General features: G+C 38.4%; 1 protein-coding gene across 11 annotated transcripts in view; it reads left to right on the forward strand.

Moving 5' to 3' along the window:
• The window catches only part of Adamtsl3 (ADAMTS like 3), a 350,115-nt gene that overhangs the window by 247,552 nt on the left and 81,050 nt on the right, over nucleotides 1–21,513 (forward strand). For all 11 annotated transcript variants that reach the window (XR_015441834.1, XM_087188551.1, XM_087188548.1 and 8 more), the window contains 2 exons: nucleotides 11,870–12,062; nucleotides 12,152–12,331. Coding sequence is in view for 10 of the 11 variants with exons in the window: in XM_087188551.1 (XP_087044677.1) it covers nucleotides 11,870–12,062; nucleotides 12,152–12,331 (373 nt within the window). In the remaining variant the exon portion in view is untranslated. The remainder of the gene's footprint in view (nucleotides 1–11,869; nucleotides 12,063–12,151; nucleotides 12,332–21,513) is intronic.

A 21,513-nucleotide genomic window follows, 5' to 3' on the forward strand; every position in this document is an offset into this window, starting at 1 on the left:
ACTATTCTAGGTGAACAAAAACAGGAGTCTTTACTATGAGCAAACTTTCACTAAAGAGAATTTTTTAAAATGTATTCGTGAGGCAGGAGGATGATCCTAGAAGGGAGATCTCAGATATAAAATGAATAATGAGTGATGAATATCATAAAGATGGTTAATCTTTTAGAAGAAATATCAGGTTTATAGGTTTGAGAAAAGAAATAAATATTGGCCAGCAAAGCCTTGTACAGATTGGAGGGATATGTCAGTCAAAGAGTTTTAAGCACTTGTGCTATTTTTGAACATAGAAATGATTTTTATTAACTCTGGAGTTGTTAAATAGACCCTTTAAACTTCCAAGAGTAATGCTAAGAATAAAACGTAACAGAGGGGAAACAGAATAAAAAATATCATACAAAATCAATACTAACAAAATCATAGGTAGTGGCTAAAATAAGAAGTATGAAAATAACAGAAAAAACCAGAATTCTGAACAAAAGTAATAGATGAGAATAGTTCAAGATTGCTAAGAAATCTTTTCATCTCTCTCAATCAAAGGATAGATGCCAGGCATGGTGGAGCTTGCCTGTAAACACAGCACTCTAGGAGACTGAGGCAGGAAACTCATAAGTTCAAGCTCAGCCAAGGCAACTTAGCAAGAATGTGTCTCAGAATAAAAAATAAAGGCTGGAGCTGTTGCTCATGCAAAGGCCTTGGATTCAATCTCCAATACCAAAAAAAAAAAAGATAGTCTAGACTGTGGTAAGTTCTTATAGTCATGTATGTCATATATTTTAAAATTTGAGGATAAGTGCTAAATGGGATAGGAATACTAATTTATAATATTCACCTTGCCTTTTTTGCATGTTAAATATTTTGTAAATTTTATGGAATTAAAAATAATCTAAAATTGTATCCCCTGATATTAATCAGGCTCCTAGGTACAAGCCACATAAACTTAAGCTAAAACTAGATTTTTTGCAAAGGTATTAGCCCACAAGAATAACAGAAAACCTGGGGAACTAAGTTCATAAAATCGATGGAATTACAGGAAGTTAGAGAAGAAAACACAGCTAGGGTGATGCTCAGGTAGTATCTGGTTAGGTGTTTCTGGAACTTATGGCCAATATCACCACTAGACATTTTATAATGATCCAGCCACCCCCAACGTGTGTCCCCATGTACCACTTCCACTCAATGGTGAGAAACTGCTAGTCACAGCAAACCTGTGACTTTGTGAATGAGATAATACCCACTTTATGATGTATTGTGTAAGTCACATGGTCATTTGATAGATCATGGTCCAGTGTCCCGCTCTGTACAGTCTGTTTACTATCTAAGCTGGTCCAAAGTTAGATGAGAGATTTTTTTTAAAGGAACATTGCTATAATTTAAAAAGAGATTTCATGGTATGTAAACTATATCTCAATAAATATTTTAGTTTTTTTAAATAGCACTGCATAACTGAGACATTTAATATTTTACTATGGTTGCATTTTCTTTTTTGTTGAAGTTTTGTTTCCTCTGGAGTTGGTAATTGTCTTTATTTTTTCTTTGATTTATTTCTATAAGCCTATCAATTAACTTCCCAAAATCTCTGCAGGAGTTTAAATATCTTCTCAGTACATTGAAATACATGACATGTTCTGTTTCTTTTTCTTAGTGCTCAAGCACTGAGTATTTATTTGCACTTGATTTCTGGTCTACTAAGATTTTAGACAGGAGAATGTCTTTATATTTGTCTCTCTCTTTAACTGTTACTGTTATTTTTTGTAACAGTTAAGGGAACCTCCTTTTTCTATTCTTTCATTCTATCCCATTGCACATGCCCCCCCTCCCAGCTTGCTTTTTTTGGACAAACTTAGGCAGAAAATAACCTTCTTAGGTTATTATCATGGCTATCTGTTGAAATTTGGCAAATATTTTCTACTTCTACTCCTATATTTTGCTAGTGTCATACACAGTGATTTTTCCAAGATTGAATCTATTTTACCTTCCTGGAATAAACCCAGCTTGGTCACAATACAGTTTTTTCTCTTTTCACTTATTACCTGATGGCTCTCTTAGTTACTTTCTCCGCACTGAGACATAATACCTTACACCCACAACTTTAAAGAGGAAAGGTTCATTTTGGCTCATAGTTTGTAAAGGTTTCAGTCATAGTCTTGACTGGCTCCAAGGAAGGGTGCCATGGCAGAGGGGCATGGCAGAGGAGAAACAGTCCATGGCATGGCAGGCAGGAAGCAGAGAAGGATCAAGGGAGGAGAGAGGGAGATAAAGGCCACACCCCCAGCAACCCACCTCCTTGGACCACATTTCATCTCCCATTTAGTTATAAAACCATCAGTGAACCAATCCACTGAAGAGTATCATGTCCCCATGATCTAATCATCTCCCAACATGAGTCTTGGCCAGGGCATCTAAACATAGATCATGACATTCTACCCCCGGCCTCTAAGAGACTCGTGCACAACCCTTCATGCAAAATGTGTTTAATGCATCTCTAAAAATTCTCAGATTCCTATCAGAAACGTGCTAAGTCAATCTGTGAGGTGTTTCTTAGTCAAGTTGACACCACAATTAGCTATCACAACTACTAATATTTTATTTAGGATTTTTACATCTGTGTTTATGTGAGGCATTGGTCTAATAAGTTGGGAGTTTTTCCCTTTTATTATACTTTCTGGAGGGTCTGCAATTGTTTACATCATAGATGTCCAGTAGAATATTTCCTAAGAAGCCAAGTCATATGAGAGTAGAGTATTTTAATATTCTAAATTTTAATTTTAATTTCATAGATATAGAACTTTTCAAATTTCTCTCCATTTGTGGTAAATTTGATAACCTTGTATTTTAAGGATTTTTTTCAGTATGTATTTTCAAATATATTGATGTAATATTTCTCATTATAAAATCATACTTATGATTTTAATGCTGCAGAGCTTACCACTTGTATTCTTTTTTTTTTTAGTTAATTTTATTGGTGAATTTTAGGTATACAATATAATGACATTCATTATTGGAAATTTGCACTTTTACATAATCCGTCTTGGTTCTTGTTTGATCTCCATTCCCCTACCCTCCCTATTTACAAAGACTTTGTTTCCATTTTTTCATTTTCTCATATTAATTCCATTGCCTTCTTTCCTTTCCCTACCTCTCCCGCTTCCCCTTTGCCCCTTTTCTTCCTATTTCACATTATCTATTATACCTTTTAGTCCTTATTTACACTTTCAGTTTCTCACACTAGAGAAACTATTCGGTATTTACACATGTGTGTCCTATTTATTTCACTTAAAAGTATCACCTCAATGTACATCCATTTAGCTATAAATATCTCTAATTTCTCATTTTTTGTGGCTGAGTAATACTCCATTTTATTAAAAAACCACATTTTCTTTATCCAGTCCCTAGTTGATGGGCAATTGGGTTGCTTACAAGTTTTAGCTATTACAAATTGTGCTACTCTGAACATGGGTGCACATATATCACTGTGATATGATTCTTTGAATTCTTTGGGGAAGATACCCAGCAGGGGAATAGCTGGATCAAATGGGACTTCTAATCCTAGTTGTTTTGAGGCATCTCCATACTGATTTCCACAGTGGTTGCACCAGTCTGCACTCCCACCAGCAGTGGAGCAGGGTTCCTCTTTCCCCACAGCCCTGCCAGCATTTGTTATTGGTTGATTTCATGATAGCAGCCATTCTTTCTGGGGTGAGGTGGAATCACAGCATTGTTTTCATTTGGATTTCTCGAATGACCAGTGATGTTGAACATTTTTTCATATATTTATTTGCTATTTCTACTTTTTTGTCTGAGAAATGTCTGCTCATTCCAGAAGCCCATTTTTGGATTGAGTCTTTAGATTTGGGAGGTCTGACTTTTTTAAGTTCTTCATGGATACTAGGTAGTACACCTTTGTCTGAGGAACAGCAGGTGAAAATTTTTCCCCACATTGTAGGTTGTCTCTTCACACTGTTGGTGGTTTCTCTTGTTGTGCAGAAGCTTTTTCATAAGAGATCCCACTTGTTGATTGTTTGTGCTAATTCACGGGGAACTGAGGTTTTGTTCATAAAATCTTTTCCTACACCAATATCTTCAAGAGTTCTACTTAACCTCTGTTCCAGCTGGTTCAGTGTTTCTGTTTTAATATTTAAAACTTTAATCCATTTCAATTTTAGTTTAGTGAATGGTGACAGATATACGTCTAGTTTTAATCTTTGGCAAGTTGAAACCCAATTTTCCAGCACCATTTATTAAAGAGGCTGTATGTGGGTCGGGGATTTAGCTCAGTGGTTCTGCCGCCTGCCTCGCAAGCACAAGGATCTGAGTTTGATCCCCGGTACCAAAAAAATAAAACACACTAAAAGAGGCTGTATGTCCTCCAGTGAGGGTGTTTGGCTCCTTTGTCATAGATGAGGTAGCTGAGTGTGTCTGCAGTTGTTTCTGCATCTTCTAATCTATTCCACTGATCCCTGGGACTGTTCCTTTGCCAGTACCATGCTGTTTTTATCACAGTGGCTTTGTAGTATAGTGTCAGGTTGTGGGTTGTGATACCCCCTGCCACCCTGCCATGTCTTTGTTTCCCAGAATTGCTTTTGCTATTCTAGGTCTCTTCTGGTTCCAAATGAATTTTTTTATTGTTTTCTCAAAGTCTGTGAAGTATGCTGCTGGGATTTCAATTGGGATTGCAGTGAATCTATATAGCAGTTTTGGAAGTATGGCCATTTTCATTATGTTGTTCTTCCTACCCAGGAGCAAGGGATGTCTGTCCATTTTCTGATATCTTCAATCTGTCTTTTCAGAATGCTATAGTTTTCAGAGAAGAGGTCTTTGATTTTTTTTTTGTTATGCTGTTTCCTAGTTATTTAATTTTTTTGGATTCTATTGTGAAAGAAATTGTTTGCCCTATTTCTCTCTCAGTGAGTCTATTGTTTGTGTAGAGGAAAGCTATTGATTTCTGTGTGTTGACATTATATCCAGCTACTTTACTGAATTCAGTTATTAAGTCTAGAAGACTTTTGGTGGAGTTGTTGGGGTCTTCTATATAGAGTATCATGTCATCTGCAAATAATGACAATTTGGCCTCTTCATTTCCTATCTTTATTCTTTTTATTTCTTTCTCTTGTCTAATTGCCATGGCTAATGTTTCCAAAACTATATTGAACAGGAGTGTTGATAGTGGACATCCTTGTCTTGTTCCTGATATTAGTGTGAAGGATTTCAGTTTTTGACCATTTAGTGTGATATTGGCTGTTGGTTTTTCATAGATGGCTTTTATCAGATTGAGGTAGAGAACATCTATTTCAATTTTTTTTTTTTTTTGGTACCAGGGATCAAACTCAGGTCCTTGCACGTGCACATCAAGTGGCGAAACCACTGAGCTAAATCCCTGGCCCTATTCCAATTTTTTGTAGAGTTTTTATCGTAAATGCATGTTGGATTTTGTCAAATGCTTTTTCTGCATCTGTTGAGATGATCATATGATTTTTGTCATTGGCTCTATTGATATAGTGTATTACATTGATTGATTTGCGTAGGTTGAACCATTCCTGGGAGGAATCCCACATGGTCAGGGTGTATGATCTTCTTGATGATTTTCTGCATTCTATTTTCCAGTATCTTATTAAGGATTTTTGCATCTGTGTTCATTAGTTTATTGCCCTATAGTTTTCTTTTTTTGGTTGGGTCTTTCTCTGCTTTGGTGATCAAGGTGATGCTTGCTTCCAGGAATGAATTCAGGAGTATTGCTTCCCTTTCAATTTCATTGAAGAGTTTAAACATTAGTGGCAGTAGTTCCTCTGTAAATGTCTTGTAGAATTCAGCAGTGAAGCCATCAGGACCCGGCCTTTTCTTAGTTGGTAAGTTTTTAATTACTTTTTCAATTTCATTGATTGATATTGGGTTGTTTAGAATATTTAGGTCTTCTTCGTTCAACTTTGATAATTCATACTTATCTAGGAATGTGTCCATCTCTTCTGTGTTTTCCATCTTATTGGTGTATAGGTTCTGGAAATAGGTATTGATGATCCTCTGGATTTCTGCTGGGTCCATTGTAATTTCATCCTTTTCATTCCTAATTGCATGGATTTGGGCCTTTTCTTTCCTTTTTCTGATAAGGTTGGCTAAGGGTTTGTAAATTTTGTTTATTCTTTCAAAGAACCAACTCGGCTTCATTGATTTTTTTGTATCGTTCTCTTAGTCTCCATTGCATTGATTTCTGCTCTGATATTTATAATTTCCTCCCTTGTATGAGCTGTGGGTATGTCCTGCTCTTCTGTTTCTAGAAGCTTGAAGTTCAGCATTACGTTGTTTAATTGGGCTCGCTCTGTTTTCCTATGAATTTCCCTCATAAGACTGCTTTCATTGTGCCCCATAGATTCCGATATGTTGTATTGTCATTGTCATTTAATTGTAGGAACTGTCTGATTTCTTCTTTAATTTCCTCTGTGACCCATTGATTATTTAGAAGTGTGTTACTCAATTCCACATGTTTATGAAATTTTTCCAGTTTCTTTTGCTATGGAGCTGCAATTTCATCGCACTATGTTCTGATAATATTCAGGGAAAACCTCAATTCCTTTGCACTTACTTAAACATGTTCTGTGAGCAAGTATGTGGTCTATTTTGGAGCATGACCCGTGTGCAGCTGAAAAGAATGTGTATTCTGATTTTGTGGGGTGGAACACTCTGTAAACATCTGTTAAGTTCATTTGTTCAAGAGTTTGATTGAGTTCTACTATTTCATTGCTTATTTTTTGTCTAGTTGATCTGTCTATTTGTGACAGTGGGGTATTGAGGTCCCCCACTACTATTGTATTAGTGCTTATTTGATTTTTCATGTCCATTAGTATTTGTTTTATATAATTGGGTACACTAGTGTTTGGTGCATACATGTTTATGATTATCATCTCTTCTTCTTGGATTGTTCCCTTTGCAAGGATGTAGTGTCCTTTGTCTCTCTTAATCAGTGTCAGTTTGAAATCCACTTGATCTGCTAAGAGGATAGCTACTCCTGCTTTTGTTCAGGTTCTTGTCGCATGGAGTATTGTTTTCCACCCTTTAAGTTTCAGTTTATGGGTTGGTTTCTTTTTGAATTAAGTGTGTTTCTTGTATGTAGCATATTGTTGGATCTTGCTTCTTGACCCATTCTGCCAATCTATTTCTTTTGATTGGTGAATTGAGACCATTAACCTTGATGGTTATAACCGATACATACTGACTTATCATTGTCATGACTTTTTCTTTTTGTTGTATTCTCCTCCTTTGCATTTAATTTCTTGTTGTGCTCGATTGATTCATTCTGCTGTGCTTCCTGGGGTTGTGATCCTCATTGTCTTTTCCTAGGATATTGTGTAAAATTGTTTGGAGTGCTGGTTTGGTATTCACGAAGTTCCTAAGGTGCTCTTTGTCATGAAAGTATCTTATTTCTCCATCAATTTTGAAAGATAGTTTTGCAGGGTACATCAATCTGGGTTGGAGGCTGTTTTCCTTTAGGGCTTGAAATACATTACTCCAAGCTTTTCTTGCCTTGAGGGCTTACATTGAGAAGTCTGCTGTGATTCTGATGGGCTTTCTTTTGTATGTGATTTGTTTCTTTTCTCTAACTGCTTGTAGAGTTTTGTTCTTCCATTGGGTTTCTGGAATTTTAACTATTATATGCCTATGTGTAGATTTTTTTTTATCAAGACTAGTTGGAGTCCTAGATGCCTCACTTCTTTTCCCCTGCTTGGGAAGTGTTCCGCCATCACTTCTGTGAACAGATTTTTTTATGTCATCTGCACTCTCTCCTGTTTCTTCATTGACTCCAATCAGTCTTATGTTATTCTTCTTTGCCCCTTCTGGCAGGTGCTGGAGTGATTTTTCATGGTCCCTTACTATTTTAAAGAAATTTTTCTTTTCCTGGTCACTAATTGCAGTCTTAAATTCTACATCTGAAATTCTGTCCTCACATTGGCTCATTCTGCTGTTTAGCCTTCCAATGGAGTTTTTAATCTCCTGGAAATCTGTTTGCATCTGTTTTATACATTCTATTTGTTTCCTATGTTGGGATTCCATCATATTCTTCACCTCCTCTATTTTTTTTTTAATCTGTGTCCCTCTAGATTTATTAATCATGTCTTGCACTATGGGCACAATCTCTGCTGTTATCTGAGAAATTACTTCTGATTTCATTTTTTCCAGATCCTCTTTTGTTGCTAGTTCAGGGAGTCCAGGTGGTTGAGTATCAGATTGTTCCATCTCCTTTCCCTTTGGGATTGCTTTAGGTGATGTGGCAGTCTGGTTTGGAAACTTGTTTAAGTGTCTTCTCATTTCAATAGGGGTGGGGGTTGTGCTGCTGGCACCTGCGCAGCTCACCTCCTCCGTGCTGGTGACAGCTCTGTTCCTTGATGCTGGGGGCAGTGGTAATGGTGGCCCAGAAGGTTCAACTCCTCTGTGCTGGTTGCGGCTCTGCTCCTCGGCACTGGGGGGGGGGGGGTGGTATGGCAGCCTGGAAGGTTTTAATACCACAGAGACCAGATTGCTATAGTTTGCCAGCATCATTTTCCTAGATAGATTCCTCTATGGAGGACTCAGCTGTCTTCACTCCTCGTTGGTAAAGTACACAATAACATCCTTGAAAGTTATTGGTTCCCTCAGTTCATTTCTTTGGACTCTGGCCCCTCTTGTATTCTTGATATTGGTGATTTGTGACTGCTCTCTTCTCTTCATATTTCATCAAAGATTTATCAGTTTTATTAGTCTTTTGAAGATCTAAAGAAATTTTTATTTTATTTTCTAGTTTGTTCATTTCTGTTCTCATCTTTATCTTTTCTTCTACTTTCTTTGAGTTTAATAGCTCTTTTTTATTAACCTCTTAAAATAAGTACTTAGACTATTAAATGAGTCTTCCTTCTTAATATATGTATTTAAAGCTATTGATTTCCTTGTAAATCATGGTTTTAGCTGCGTCCTACAAATTTTGACATTTTATATTTTTATTAACATCAATTTAAAATCTTATCTCATTTCCATTATGATTTTTTCCTTTGGCTCTGTGTAATTTAGAAGATCATTACATATTTTCTAAATATTTGGGAATTTTTGTGGCCAGAAAACATACTGTATTAACTCATAGACTGAAAATTAAAACAACAAAGCTCTTGTTTTTCTTTTGGCCAGAAAGTAGAGCAGGGTTTGATTTCTGGGGAGGACTCTTTCTCGCTGTCAGGTTGCCAGCTTCTCACTGTGTCCTCACACATGGAGAAAGAGCAAGCTCTCTGGTGGCTCTTTTTATAAAGGCACTAATCCTATTACAAGGGCCCCACCCTCATGACCCCATGTCTTCCTGATTAGTCCCCAGAGTCCTCATCTCCAAACACCATCATGCTGGAAGATTGAGCTTCAGCATATGAATTTTGGAGTGATACATGCTGTCATAATGCACTCTGCATTATTTTAATTTGTTGTTGTTTCTATAGAGTAGGATTTATGCTTTTATTTACATAAAATTATTTTATTTATGAAGATTTAGGATATATAATCACATGTAAAAAATTTTTTTCTTTGTATATATTTGTCAGACTCTGTGATCAATTTTGGCTAGCTTCGTAATATACATTACAATATTTTAATCCTCTTTGTTCCTCAGGAAAATTTTAAATAACCATGGAATTCACCATTTTAGAAAATTTTTAGGAGCTCTACCACAAAACTAATAAGGTTCAGTCCCTTTCTTAAATGAAACTTTGTTATTTCTAGAAAGGTATCTATTTCATCAATATTTTCAAATATATTACTAAATGCATATTCTTATTAATACTTTTCCTCTTCCTATACCAAGCGCTTAGAGAAGTATTTTAAAGCCTTCAAGTTTTTGTTTTGTTTTGTTTGAGACAGGGTCTTACTATGTACCCCAGGCTGGCCTTGAATTCTTAATCTTCCTGCCTCAGACTTGCAAGTATTGGAATTACAGATGTATATGAGTATACCTAGCTCTGAAGTGTTTAAATTTTAAAATCATATTTCCATTTATTTTTCTTATATCTAACAGCTCATATTGCATACATATAATATCAGTATTGGTCAGCTTTTCATTACTATAACAAATACCTGAGGGAATGAATTTACAAAGAGGAAAGGTTTATTTTAGCTTACAGTTTTAGAGCTTTCAGCACAGGATTGACTGGGCCCATGGCTTTGGACCTGTGTTCTTGCTGTACATCATAGTCAGAACATATGATGCAGGAAGCCTGTTTGCCTCAGGAAGCCCATAGTCCCCTTCGAGGCCACACCCCCAATGATCTAAAGCCTTGCACCAGTCCCCTCTCCTTAAAAGTTCCACCACCTCTGCATAGTGCTGAGTGGGGGACAAACTGTATCACATATTTACACAGATCCAGACTATATCACATATTTATGCTTTTCAATCTGTTTCTATACTTGTATGATTATATCTTCAGCATGAAATTTCCCTTCATGAATAAAAATTGTACTTTTGGCCATATTTTGTCTTAAATATTATTTTTATTTTTCATTTTCCTCTAATTTACACATAAATAAAAATATTTATTATAGGAAATTATAAATGAGAAACACTGAAAATTGCCTTTAGATAAATGTTCATTAGTATTTTTAAGACAACTAACATTCTCATGATAATGAATGCTCATTATAATAAAATCCAGAAAAAATACAAGAATAAAGAAAATAAGAATCCTGTCACTCAAAGATGATCACTGTTAAGATATTAATGTGGAATTATCCCCTTTTTTGCATACATTTATAAATGTATAAATGATAAAATTATACTCTGCTAGCCATTTTATGCCTCCTTATCTTTTCTAGTAAAAATATACCATGAATATATTTCTATATCAAAACTATGTCATATTATGTTAATGACTACTGCCATTGTTCTAAATGGGTCACTATTATTTACTTCACCATTTACTGTTACATATTTAATGATCTCCTTTTATTTCATGAAATATATATTTTTTCCTCCTATGAACTATCCTGGACCCAATGTCCTTTTATGTATGTTTTAAGCATTTTAAAATTGTTTTCTCATGAAGTACCTCTAGAGTAACTAGTTAAGAATGCGTGTTCACTAAAAATTAAACATCTATAAATTAAAACAACCATAATATGTAATTCTTCATGCATCAGTTGAGCAGAGGCTTTATTAGATTATATCCTGCAGTATGCTGCAGGGGTAGGAAAATGGGAACTCTCACACTTTAGTGGTGTCAATTGGGAGACTCTTCCTTCAAGGCAATTTGGAAATATGGATTGAAAGCAGCTGCCCTGGTTTTTCATTTTACAGATGTTTCATAGAAAACCTGATTTTTCCAAGATCTTATTGGAAAGGAATCACTATATATATATATATATATATATATATATATATATATATATACACACACACACACACACACACATATATATATATGGGTTGTAAATCCAATGTTAACATAAAATAATTTTCTTGGGATATTCCAAATAATGAATCCAGGTGCCCTGAAGATTTCCTGAAGTGCGTTTTTAAACATTTTAAATTTCTTTTGACATCTCTATAAATCATCATTGCCTTGGGACTCTGCTTAAAACCAAACCAAGATTTTATTTTTGATAGATGGTGGCAGGGAAGGATGGGAAAAATATCTGGTGCTTTTCATTCTGGATCTTTCCAAATGAGTAAGATCTTTCAACACTTCCCTGACATTTCTTGTTTCTCAATGCTATATGTCTGTATTTTAATTGTATCTATTGCTGGAGATGCTGTTGCTGTGGCATCTGTACACAGAGCCCACCATCTGGAAGTCCAAGAAGAACTTAAAACTGTTCATGCTTATGGCTACCAGTTGTCTCATTACTCACTTGTCCCTCTTGGATCCTGGTGTAGGTGGCAAGTGGGCTCCTGGGGGCCCTGCTCAGCTTCCTGCGGGGTTGGTATCCAGACCCGGGAGGTGCACTGCTTGCACCCTGCGGAATCCCCTGCCCCTCCAGAGAAGTGTGGACATGGAAAGCCCCATGCCTTACAGGCATGCAACCAGTTCGACTGCCCCCCTGCCTGGCACATTGAAGAGTGGCAGCAGGTATGGTCGCCATGCTTAGGTAGTGAGGGGCCTGCGTGGGCCACCCTGTAGGGGCTCAGCTGCAGCCTCATCTCCTCCTGTCTCTGCAGTGTACTAGGACATGTGGCGGAGGCACTCAGAACCGAAGAGTCACCTGTCGGCAGCTGTTAACAGATGGCAGCTTTTTGAACCTCCCTGATGAGTTGTGCCAAGGACCCCAGGCATCATCTCGCAAGTCCTGTGCCAGGATAGACTGCCCTCCACACTTGGCAGCAGGAGACTGGTCGAAGGTAAGGGCTGCTCTTGAGCACACAGTTCCTCCTTTCTGCCCCTGCCCTGGTTTCAGGTTCTGTTTCCTCCATGGGACCAAACCAGGACCAGTTTGAGATGCATGGTACCTGGGTGCCAATCACAAGCGGTGCTCACTCGCTCAAGGTCGTGGACTGAGCACTCTTTTCAGGGCCAGACACAAAAATTCATTTTCCATTTTTCTCCATATTATTTAAACTGTTTCATCTTTCTCCCACAGTGATCCTTTCTTTTGGAACTACGAGCATCTCATTATCTCAGGATGAGCTCAAAATCAGTTTGGTTGCTCTCTTCCTTTTGTCCCTCTCCTGTGGAATTACCCACTAAGCTCTATCATTTCCACTTTCCGAACATGTTCTGTACCTTTCTTTCCTCTAAAATTTGTTGCTGCCACTGTTAATTTTACCCTTCATCACAAGCTTGGAATGTTAGGATAAATAGATTTCCAGCCTGCTGTTTCAGTGCTGGCAGGACTTGACCCAGTCTAGTAATGATGTCTTATTTTTCAGGTGGGAAGAATTAAATCCCAGTAACTTAAATAAGCTTCCTCAGCTCCCTCAGCTGGCAAAGTAGGAGCAGAATTTATTCCTTTTGACTCTGTTTCACAGGTTCCTTGTGTTCACTGCTCATTCGATCTCACAGCCTCTCTATCACTATCTCATCTCCATACTGTCTGATAAACCATAATATTCCCTTCACTATGCTCATCAAGCCAACTGCTTGAGTCCTATTGTTTGCAGAATCAAGCTCCTCAGAGGAGCTTACAGGGCCTTGAATCGATGGTGTTCTTTTTGCAGCACTTTATTCTTGCAGCTCTTTGTCCTTATTTCCAACTTTGCTCCAGGCTGGCTGCATCCAGGCTGGTTTTAGCACTGATTCTGATGCAGATCATTCCTTTGAGTTATGTTGTCACTATCCTGTACCAGCGGCTCACTGCCATCAGATGTCTGTCTTCTGGGAGTAGAGAGCCTATCTTAACATCAGATATGGCCTCAAGAAACTAGAATAGGGGTAACTAACATTCTCAAATCACCCCGAGGCTACACACAATCACACTTGCTCCCCTCATCTGGAAGCACCTGTTGTTTGTGCTTCCCTAGGTGAGAGAGCAGAGATCCATTCAGATTAAGTAACTTGCCCAAAGGCAGAGCTAGGATTCAAACCCAAGTTTGTATTACCTAAGTTTATTAAAGAGTAGACACTTCAGTTTTTCAGGCAAAAGCAAACAAAGCCCATTTGAGCCAAACATTCTGGAACCCCAGCTTTAGAGCCTGTAAGCTGGGTATCCTTCTTCAATATACCTAACCTCTGAGCCCTCATTTTCCTTTCTCTAAATGCTTTGGTTATTGTTAAGATAACATGAGATGTCTGATATGAAGACATCTGGAAGAGCAGGCCTTTCCCATCCCCCTTGAAGGAAAAGGCACATTTCTGGCCACAGTTGGATTGACACTACTTCTATAAACGTGTTCTTAGATTTGGATTTTTCCTTTAACTGTCTAGCTCCGTTAGGTGCTATATCCTAAAACTGTCTTAACTATAAAAAAGTCTACATAAATGTTCCCCTAAATACTCAGAAAATACCCAAGAAAAGCAATGAATCTTTCTCCCAGGGTTGTCAGAGCAATAGTCCCAGGTCCAACCACCATGTCCCACTCCCTCTGCTCAACTCTAAAGGAGCTGGGGACAGACCAGTGGCCAGTGTTCTTCTAAGGTGCCTCACTGTAGCTCAGTGGCATGAGGGACAAGAGAGCTATCTCCTCCAACTCTCAGATCCTAAACTAAAAAAGGAGTGGGTGCTCCAGAGGAGTCAATCGCTAATCTGGGACCAAGGAGAGGTAGAACAGTCCCATTAAGCTTTGCCACCAAAGCTGCCTTACTTTATTTCCCCTCCTTCTTTTTCCTGAACAATAGAAGCCCCAAGAAAGAGGCATTCTTTGGAAATTCTTCTGGGACTGGGTCAGGCTGGAGGTCTAGACCAAGGTTGGAGAGGAAGGTCCCTAGCCTTGTGGACAGTATTTATTCCAGCCGCCCAACTAAGCCCCACTGAAAGGGAAGGGCCATGCTTCTGTAAAGAGAAGGCTTTTTCTCCTTGTGACACATAGTGTGGCACAGGGACCAGTCAAATGGACATCAGTGGGGAGAAACAGAATCTCGCAAGAAACAGAATCTCAGCTCTCACCCAGTCCTAAGGAATGAGAATCTGGGTGTCAAAACACACACCGAGTTTGAGAAGTATTTCGCTGCTTGCCCCTCGCCTTTGTTTGGATTGCTCAGCCCTCAAATGTGTCTGAGGCAGGAATGGCTCTGGGTGATGATATCCTGGAGCAAGTACTCTCCTATCTCAAAAAGAGGCCAGATATAGAAGGACAAGGTGAGAAGCCAAGCACCTTACCCCTGGATGCCCTAGAGAGCTCCTAGAGCCCCTACTGCACTCTGAAATACTTACTCCACTTCTCTCCTTTCTTATTTTCACTAAGAACAAACAGATTTTCAGAGTTCAGTTGTGTCTGGTGGAATAAACTTCACTCTGGCCTTTTAGAGTGGGGAGAGGAGATGACATCACTGCTTTCCTCTCTAGCCCATTCTCTGAGGCAGTAATGAGACCTGCAGTTGCTAGTTATGAGTGACTAATATCACAGTGCTGTACACACTTGCCTTCGTGTTTGTGATCCCACATCTGAGGTCTAGCTCTCAGCTTCCTTCCCTCCTCTGAAGTCTTCTACTTCCTAAAATTGCACAGCATTTCTTACCTTTAACTCGCAGTGACCTTACTTTTTTATTGTATTTCAATGCAGTGCTACTTCCTGAGCAAACCATATGGTCTTCCTATCTGTCCTGTAATCTTACTGAGGCTGGTGGCTAGAAGGTCACTGACAGGTCCTTGGGCCCCACAGAACTTTGAGCTAATAAATACACTCCCTTAAGTGTCTTTGCAAAGTCACAGAAAATGCAAGGTAGTGCTGAAGTGGTGATTTTTAGAAAAGCTTGGATCTTTTAACACAAGAGAGGAGAATCATTTATTGGAAGGAATTTTCCTGGGAAAAACAAGAGAAAAGAATGAAAGAGGATGTTACCCGCATGATCTGAGTTGGACCTGAGGAAGGTTCCTTCATTAAGGAACAGAGTGAGCACTCATATACCAGGTGGTCGGCCAAGACCCCTCCACTCACTGCCAAGGCCACACCTCCAAGAAACTCCAACCTGGGAGGAACAGGAAATGTGCACACGTGTGCAGGAAGGCAGCACCAAGCTCAGCCTGAGACACTGACAGCCAGTGTCTGGACTTGGGTCCAGCCAGGCTTACGACCTGGTACACAGCAGTTTGCATTTCCTCCTGGGTTCAGCTTTTCTCCTGTTTGTTGAAATTTCCTTCCATTTCAGAGTTGCTTTGTTTTGGCACAGACTCTGGCACTAAATTGCCACCCTTCCCTAAAGCTTCCTGCCAAACTGCTCTACGTGCCATGGGATGGCTCATTTGGGGGCAGCCATCCATCTTGTGGTTCTGGATAAAGCCCTTCCATATGGGAACTGGCCACTACCCCTGGACACGGAAGAGCTGAGAAGCCACACCAGAATTTCCATTCTTCACTGTGCCAGGCCTGCTGGCCTGCAGCAGGGATAATCCCCACCCCCTACATTGGCTGTATTCATGGTGTATTGGAGCTTTGTCCATCCATTGGCTCATTAGTTTGCCTTGGTTCCTTAGATCTGGACCAGAGACTTGTGTGGAAAGGAGCCTTCAATTCTTACACAGCTTTCCAAGTTTCAAGAAAAAAGCCTTGATTCATCAATGGCAGTCTTCCTCCATGGTGGACATCTACGACCCATACCCCTCAAAGCCTGTTCTGTTCCCTCATTTTAAGACTGGAACCTTCTCTCCTTTATTCTCTGTGCTTTGATGGAGCTTTGGACTGCTTTGTCTACTTTTGTCTTTCTCTTTCATGATATTTCTGGGTGTTTGGTTTTTTCTCTTACATGCCTAACTGCATCTTGACTGTTGATTCATTTTTTCCCTAGTTTCCAAAAAGCTCACTATTTGACCCTTTAATTTTGATTCCTGCATTTTCTTCTGTAGTTGAGGAAAGAGTCATTCCTTCTCTAACTCTTACAGATGACTCTGCATCTCTAGAAACAGAGGTCTCTGTCCAACACCTCATCCTTGGCTATACATGTAGAATAAACATATTCCCATCATGGGAAAGCCAAGGGACAAACTCTTCACCCCATCCCTGCCCACTCCTCACTCACTTCCTGTCTCTGTGGAAGGAACGCCATCTTGCAATAATGCCTAACTTCTTCACTTCCTGTGTCCAGTGGCCTATACCTTCCAACACTTCAGTTCTTGAAATATATCAATATTTTAAGTAAAGAAAGAAAAGATATTTATAAATGAAAAGTTTTACAAAGAACATATCTGGGACACATACATTTCCAAATAAAGCATTCCAATTTTCAATAGATTTACTAGTTATGATTTGTGAAGATAGTCTTGTTTTGGGGCCAGTTCATACTGGCTTGTGAGAACCAATTATAATCTTTTCCGTTTTGTGCACAGTGACATTGAATTGATAGTCATGATGAAAGTATTTACACCACATAAATTGGTGAAGAAATCAGGGCTCTTTCCCATAAGAACCTTGTGAAGCCTTGATTTTGTCAAGTGCATGAAAGGATTATATTCTCTCTCTCTCTCTCTCTCTCTCTGTCTGTCTCATACATACACACAATCTTATTGATGAAACAATTTCAGCTCATTGCTGATACTCAGGATGGAAAGCCTTCAAGAAGTTACAACTCTGGGCTCTTTGTTTCTTTAAATAAACTCTAAGAAGCTTGTTTGGGTTTCTCTAAGACATTTTTTAATCTTTATCTTCACAATTGGTGTTTGATGAGGCCAGGAAATATATCTGGATGCAGGTCCATTCTATCAATCATTATCCTGTAGAGTTAGTTTGGTTTTTGTCTGAGATTATTGATCCACATGTATTAATTCTTTGTTCAGATATTCCTTCTGTGAATAAGGAATATTCCAGTTCTTGAGGCTCGTTCTAAAAACCTTTCTTTTGTTCTGTTTTCATTGTATTTTATTTGTGCATGTTAATGTTACCCAATGGTGGGTTTATATGGGGAAGTTAGTTCATACATTCAGTGTACCTTAATCAATTTCAGTCCCATTATTTCTCTCTCCTTTTCCTCACCCTTCCTGCTTGTCCCTTTCTCTCTCTCCTAAAGTGTCTACCTGATACCAGAGATGTTAAATTTCTCTTCATATACCTTTTCACCATTTGAACAACTTCTTTTGAGAAGTCTCTATTCAGTTCATTTGCTCATTTTTTATTGAATTCATTGCTTTATGGGGGTTAATTTTTTAAAAGTTCTTTATACATTGTAGATATTAATCCTCTATCAGATGAATAGCTAGCAAAGATTTTGTCCCATTCAGTGTGTTGTGTTTTCACTCTGTTAATTGTTTGCTTTGCAGGCAGGAGCTTTTTAATTTGATGTAATCTCCTTTGTTGATTCTAGATATTATTTCCTATGTTTTTGGAGTCCTTTTCAGGAATTCTTTGCCTGTGCCTATGGCTTCCAGTGTTCTCCTATGTTGTCTTTCATCAGTTTCAACGTTTCTGGTTTTATATCTAAGTCTTGGATCTATTTTGATTTCATTTTTGTACAGGGTGACAGATAGGGTTCTTGTTTCAGTTTTCTGCCTGTGGCTCTCCTGTCTTCCAAGCACCATTTATTAAGGAAACTGTCTTTTCTCCACCATATGTTTTTAAACCTTTATGTCATCATAGTTACTTCATATCTTCAAATTCCTCATTTTAAAAAGCCATTCATGGTAGTACATGCCTGTAATCACAGCACTCTGGGAAACTGAGGCAGGAGAATTACAAGTTTGAGCCCAGCCTGAGCAATTTAGCAACTCGGTAAGGTCCTGCCTCAAAATTTAAAAAATTTTTGAAAGGGGTGGGGGGGCCAGGGATTTAGCTCAGTGGTTTCACCGTCTGCTGCGCAAGCGCAAGGACCTGAGTTCTATCCCCGGTACCTAAAAATAAATAAATAAATAAATAAACAAACAAATAAATAAATAAAGGGGTGGGGAGGTAGCTCAGTATGAAGGCCCTGGGTTTATTCTCCATTAACACACACACACATACACACACACACACACACACACACCCCAATTAGGATTTCAAAAGGAAAGGAAAAAATACAGATAACTTTAATGAAGGTGATATAAAGGGCAAGGCCATCCCACACACAGTCGCAGACATTGTGCAAAAACCACAAAGTTAGCAGCTAGGCAGAAATTTAAAAAAGAAGACACAGGGCCAAGAGCCATGAAACACAGAAATTAATTAATACCATCACAAGGAAATAATCTTCCTTGAAATTGAGCCCTGAACAAATAGATATCAGACCAATGAGTGAAACTGTGAGAAAACTCCAGATTCCAGATTCCACAGAGCAGGGTGGGCAGGAAGGATCACATGGACCCACTGAGGGGCTCAAGGAGACTGAGAATATTGGAGCGCTCACATCTGGAGGCCTCCAGAAATCCCCAAGAAGGGTGGTCGGAACTGTTATCCATGTTGAAAAGGACACACTGGGGAAAGGAAAGGGAATGGTGAGTGCTTTGAGACTCAGAGTTGAGAGGATACAGTTCTCAGAACTGTGGCCAAGTTGTTGAATGTTTTTTAACAGGAAAGACCAGAGGAAGGAGCCTTAAACAGTGAAGATAAAGAGCTATCCCAAAACACTCTAGCCCCACAGTCTTCTTTGCTAAAAGTACAGAAAGCAATCCATGTCACTTAAGTAGGTGCAGCAGCAAACCCCATACAAAGATACAACAAGATAAAAGTACCAGTAACCCAGCAAAATAATGAAAATTTGGTCTTGAAATAGATGAAAATTTAACTTAATATTACAAATTGAACTAAAAGAAACTAAGAAAACCACAGAAGCAAATCAGAAATATAAATCTGACAAATAAGGTGAATAAATAACAAGGGGATGTGAAAAGATGAGGCTTGAGAGGAGAAATAGAAAACAAAGAAGAAAATTTTTGGAATGTTGACTAAACTAAAAGGAACCCAAAATGCCTAGACATAGCGAATGTAATGGGAAGATAAAAGAAAAGTGGAAGGTGGAAAGAATCTGAGAGAAATAATATGAATTGAGGTGAAAACGATAGATGTAAAAGACAGGGAGAGAAAACCTGATGAATATTGTGTCTCAGGAAAAGGAAACCTCTAAAATGATGTAGTAGAACAAAACTATAAATAAAAACCTTAAATTGCCAGGTTGAAAGAGCATTCCACATTGTGGGTTGTCTCTTCACACTGTGGGTGGTTTCTCTTGCTGTGCAGAAACTTTTTAATAAGAAGAGATTCCACTTGTTGACTGTTTGTGCTAGTTCACAGGCAACTGAGGTTTTGTTCATAAAATCTTTTCCCACACCAGTGTCATCCAGAGTTCTACCTAATCTCTCTTCCAGCTGGTTTAGTGTTTCTGTTTTAATATTTAGATCTTTAATCCATTTCGATTTTAGTGTAGCTCATGGTGAGAGATATAGGTCTAGTTTTAATCTTTGGCAAGTTGAAACCCAATTTTTCCAGCACCATTTATTAAAGAGGCTGTCTTTCCTCCAGTGAGGATGTTTGGCCCCTTTGTTGAAGATGAGGTAGCCCTCCAACAGAGGACTACTATCTAGAATATATAAAGAACTTAAAAAAATCAGACCTCCCAAATGTAAAGACCCAATCCAAACATGGGCATCTGAAATGAGCAGACATTTCTCAGACAAAGAGGTAGAAATAGCAAAAATATGAAAAAATGTTCAACATCACTGGTCATTTGAGAGATGCAAATAAAAACAATGCTGAGATTTCGCCTCACCCCAGAAAGAATGGCTGCTATCATGAAAAAAACCAGTAACAAATGCTGGTGGGGCTGTGGGGAAAGGAACACTGCTCCATTGCTGGTGGGAGTGTAGACTGGTGCAACCACTGTGGAAATCAGTATGGAGATACCTCAAAGAACTAGGACTGGAAGTTCAATTTGACCTAGCTATTCCCCTGCTGGGTATGTTCCCCAAAGAATTCAAAGAATCATACCACAGTGATATATGTGCACCCATGTTCATAGCAGCACAATTCGTGATAGCTAAAACTTGGAAGCAACCCAGTTGTCCATCAACTGGAGATGGGATTAAAAAAATGTGGTTTTTTAATAAAATGGAGTATTACTCAGCTATAAAGTATGAGAAACTAGAGACATTTATAGCTAAATGGATGCACATTGAGGTGATACTCTTAAGTGAAATAAATAGGACACACGTGTAAATACCAAATAGTTTCTCAAGTGTGAGAAACTGAAAGTATAAATATGGACTAAAAGGTATAATAGATAATGTGAAATAGGAAGAAAAGGTATAATGGGGAGGGGGAAGTGCGAGGGGCAGGGGAAAAGAAAGAAGGGAATGGAATTAATATGAGAAAAAGAAAAACTGGAAACAAAGTTTTTGTAAATAGGGAGGGATGGAGGGATTGAAGGGAGGGCAAGGAAATGGGGAAAAAGTAAGAACCAAGATGGATTATGTAAAGGTGTAAATTTCCAATGATGAATGTCATTATATTGTATACCTTAAATATACCAATAAAATTGATCTTAAAAAAAAAGAACATTCCATATGCCTGGGAAAATTGACCTCAAATGGTTAATATCAAGACAAATTCTATTAAAACTACTGGCATTTAAAGATTTTTTTTTAAAGTAGGCAAAAGAATTAAGTTGCTTATTAGAGGAGGAAAATCATACCGGCACCAGACTCCCTGACAAGACAATTTCATACTGGAAAACAGTAGGGCAACATAATTAATATATTGCAGGAAAGGAAATGTGAGCCATGGAATTTATGTCCTGCCAAATTGGTCTTCAAGTTTAAAGACCATAGACAAACAATTGAACTAATACAAAAAAAGTCAGAATTTGTTGTTCACACAACCTCTTCCTCAGAAATCTACTAGATGTTCATGGAGAAAACATTAGGCAAAGCTTTTGCCTAGGTTGCTGCTTTGTGGGAGATGATGGTTAAAGACACTGATTATTTGTAGGTGGTAATTAGAGAAACTGATAATTAAAGGCACTGCCCCCT

The sequence above is a fragment of the Heterocephalus glaber genome, unplaced genomic scaffold, assembly GCF_053883595.1.
Source record: "Heterocephalus glaber isolate CG9 unplaced genomic scaffold, H.glaber_assembly_v1.0 deba00001531, whole genome shotgun sequence".
In the NCBI taxonomy this organism is placed as follows: Eukaryota; Metazoa; Chordata; class Mammalia; order Rodentia; family Bathyergidae; genus Heterocephalus; species Heterocephalus glaber.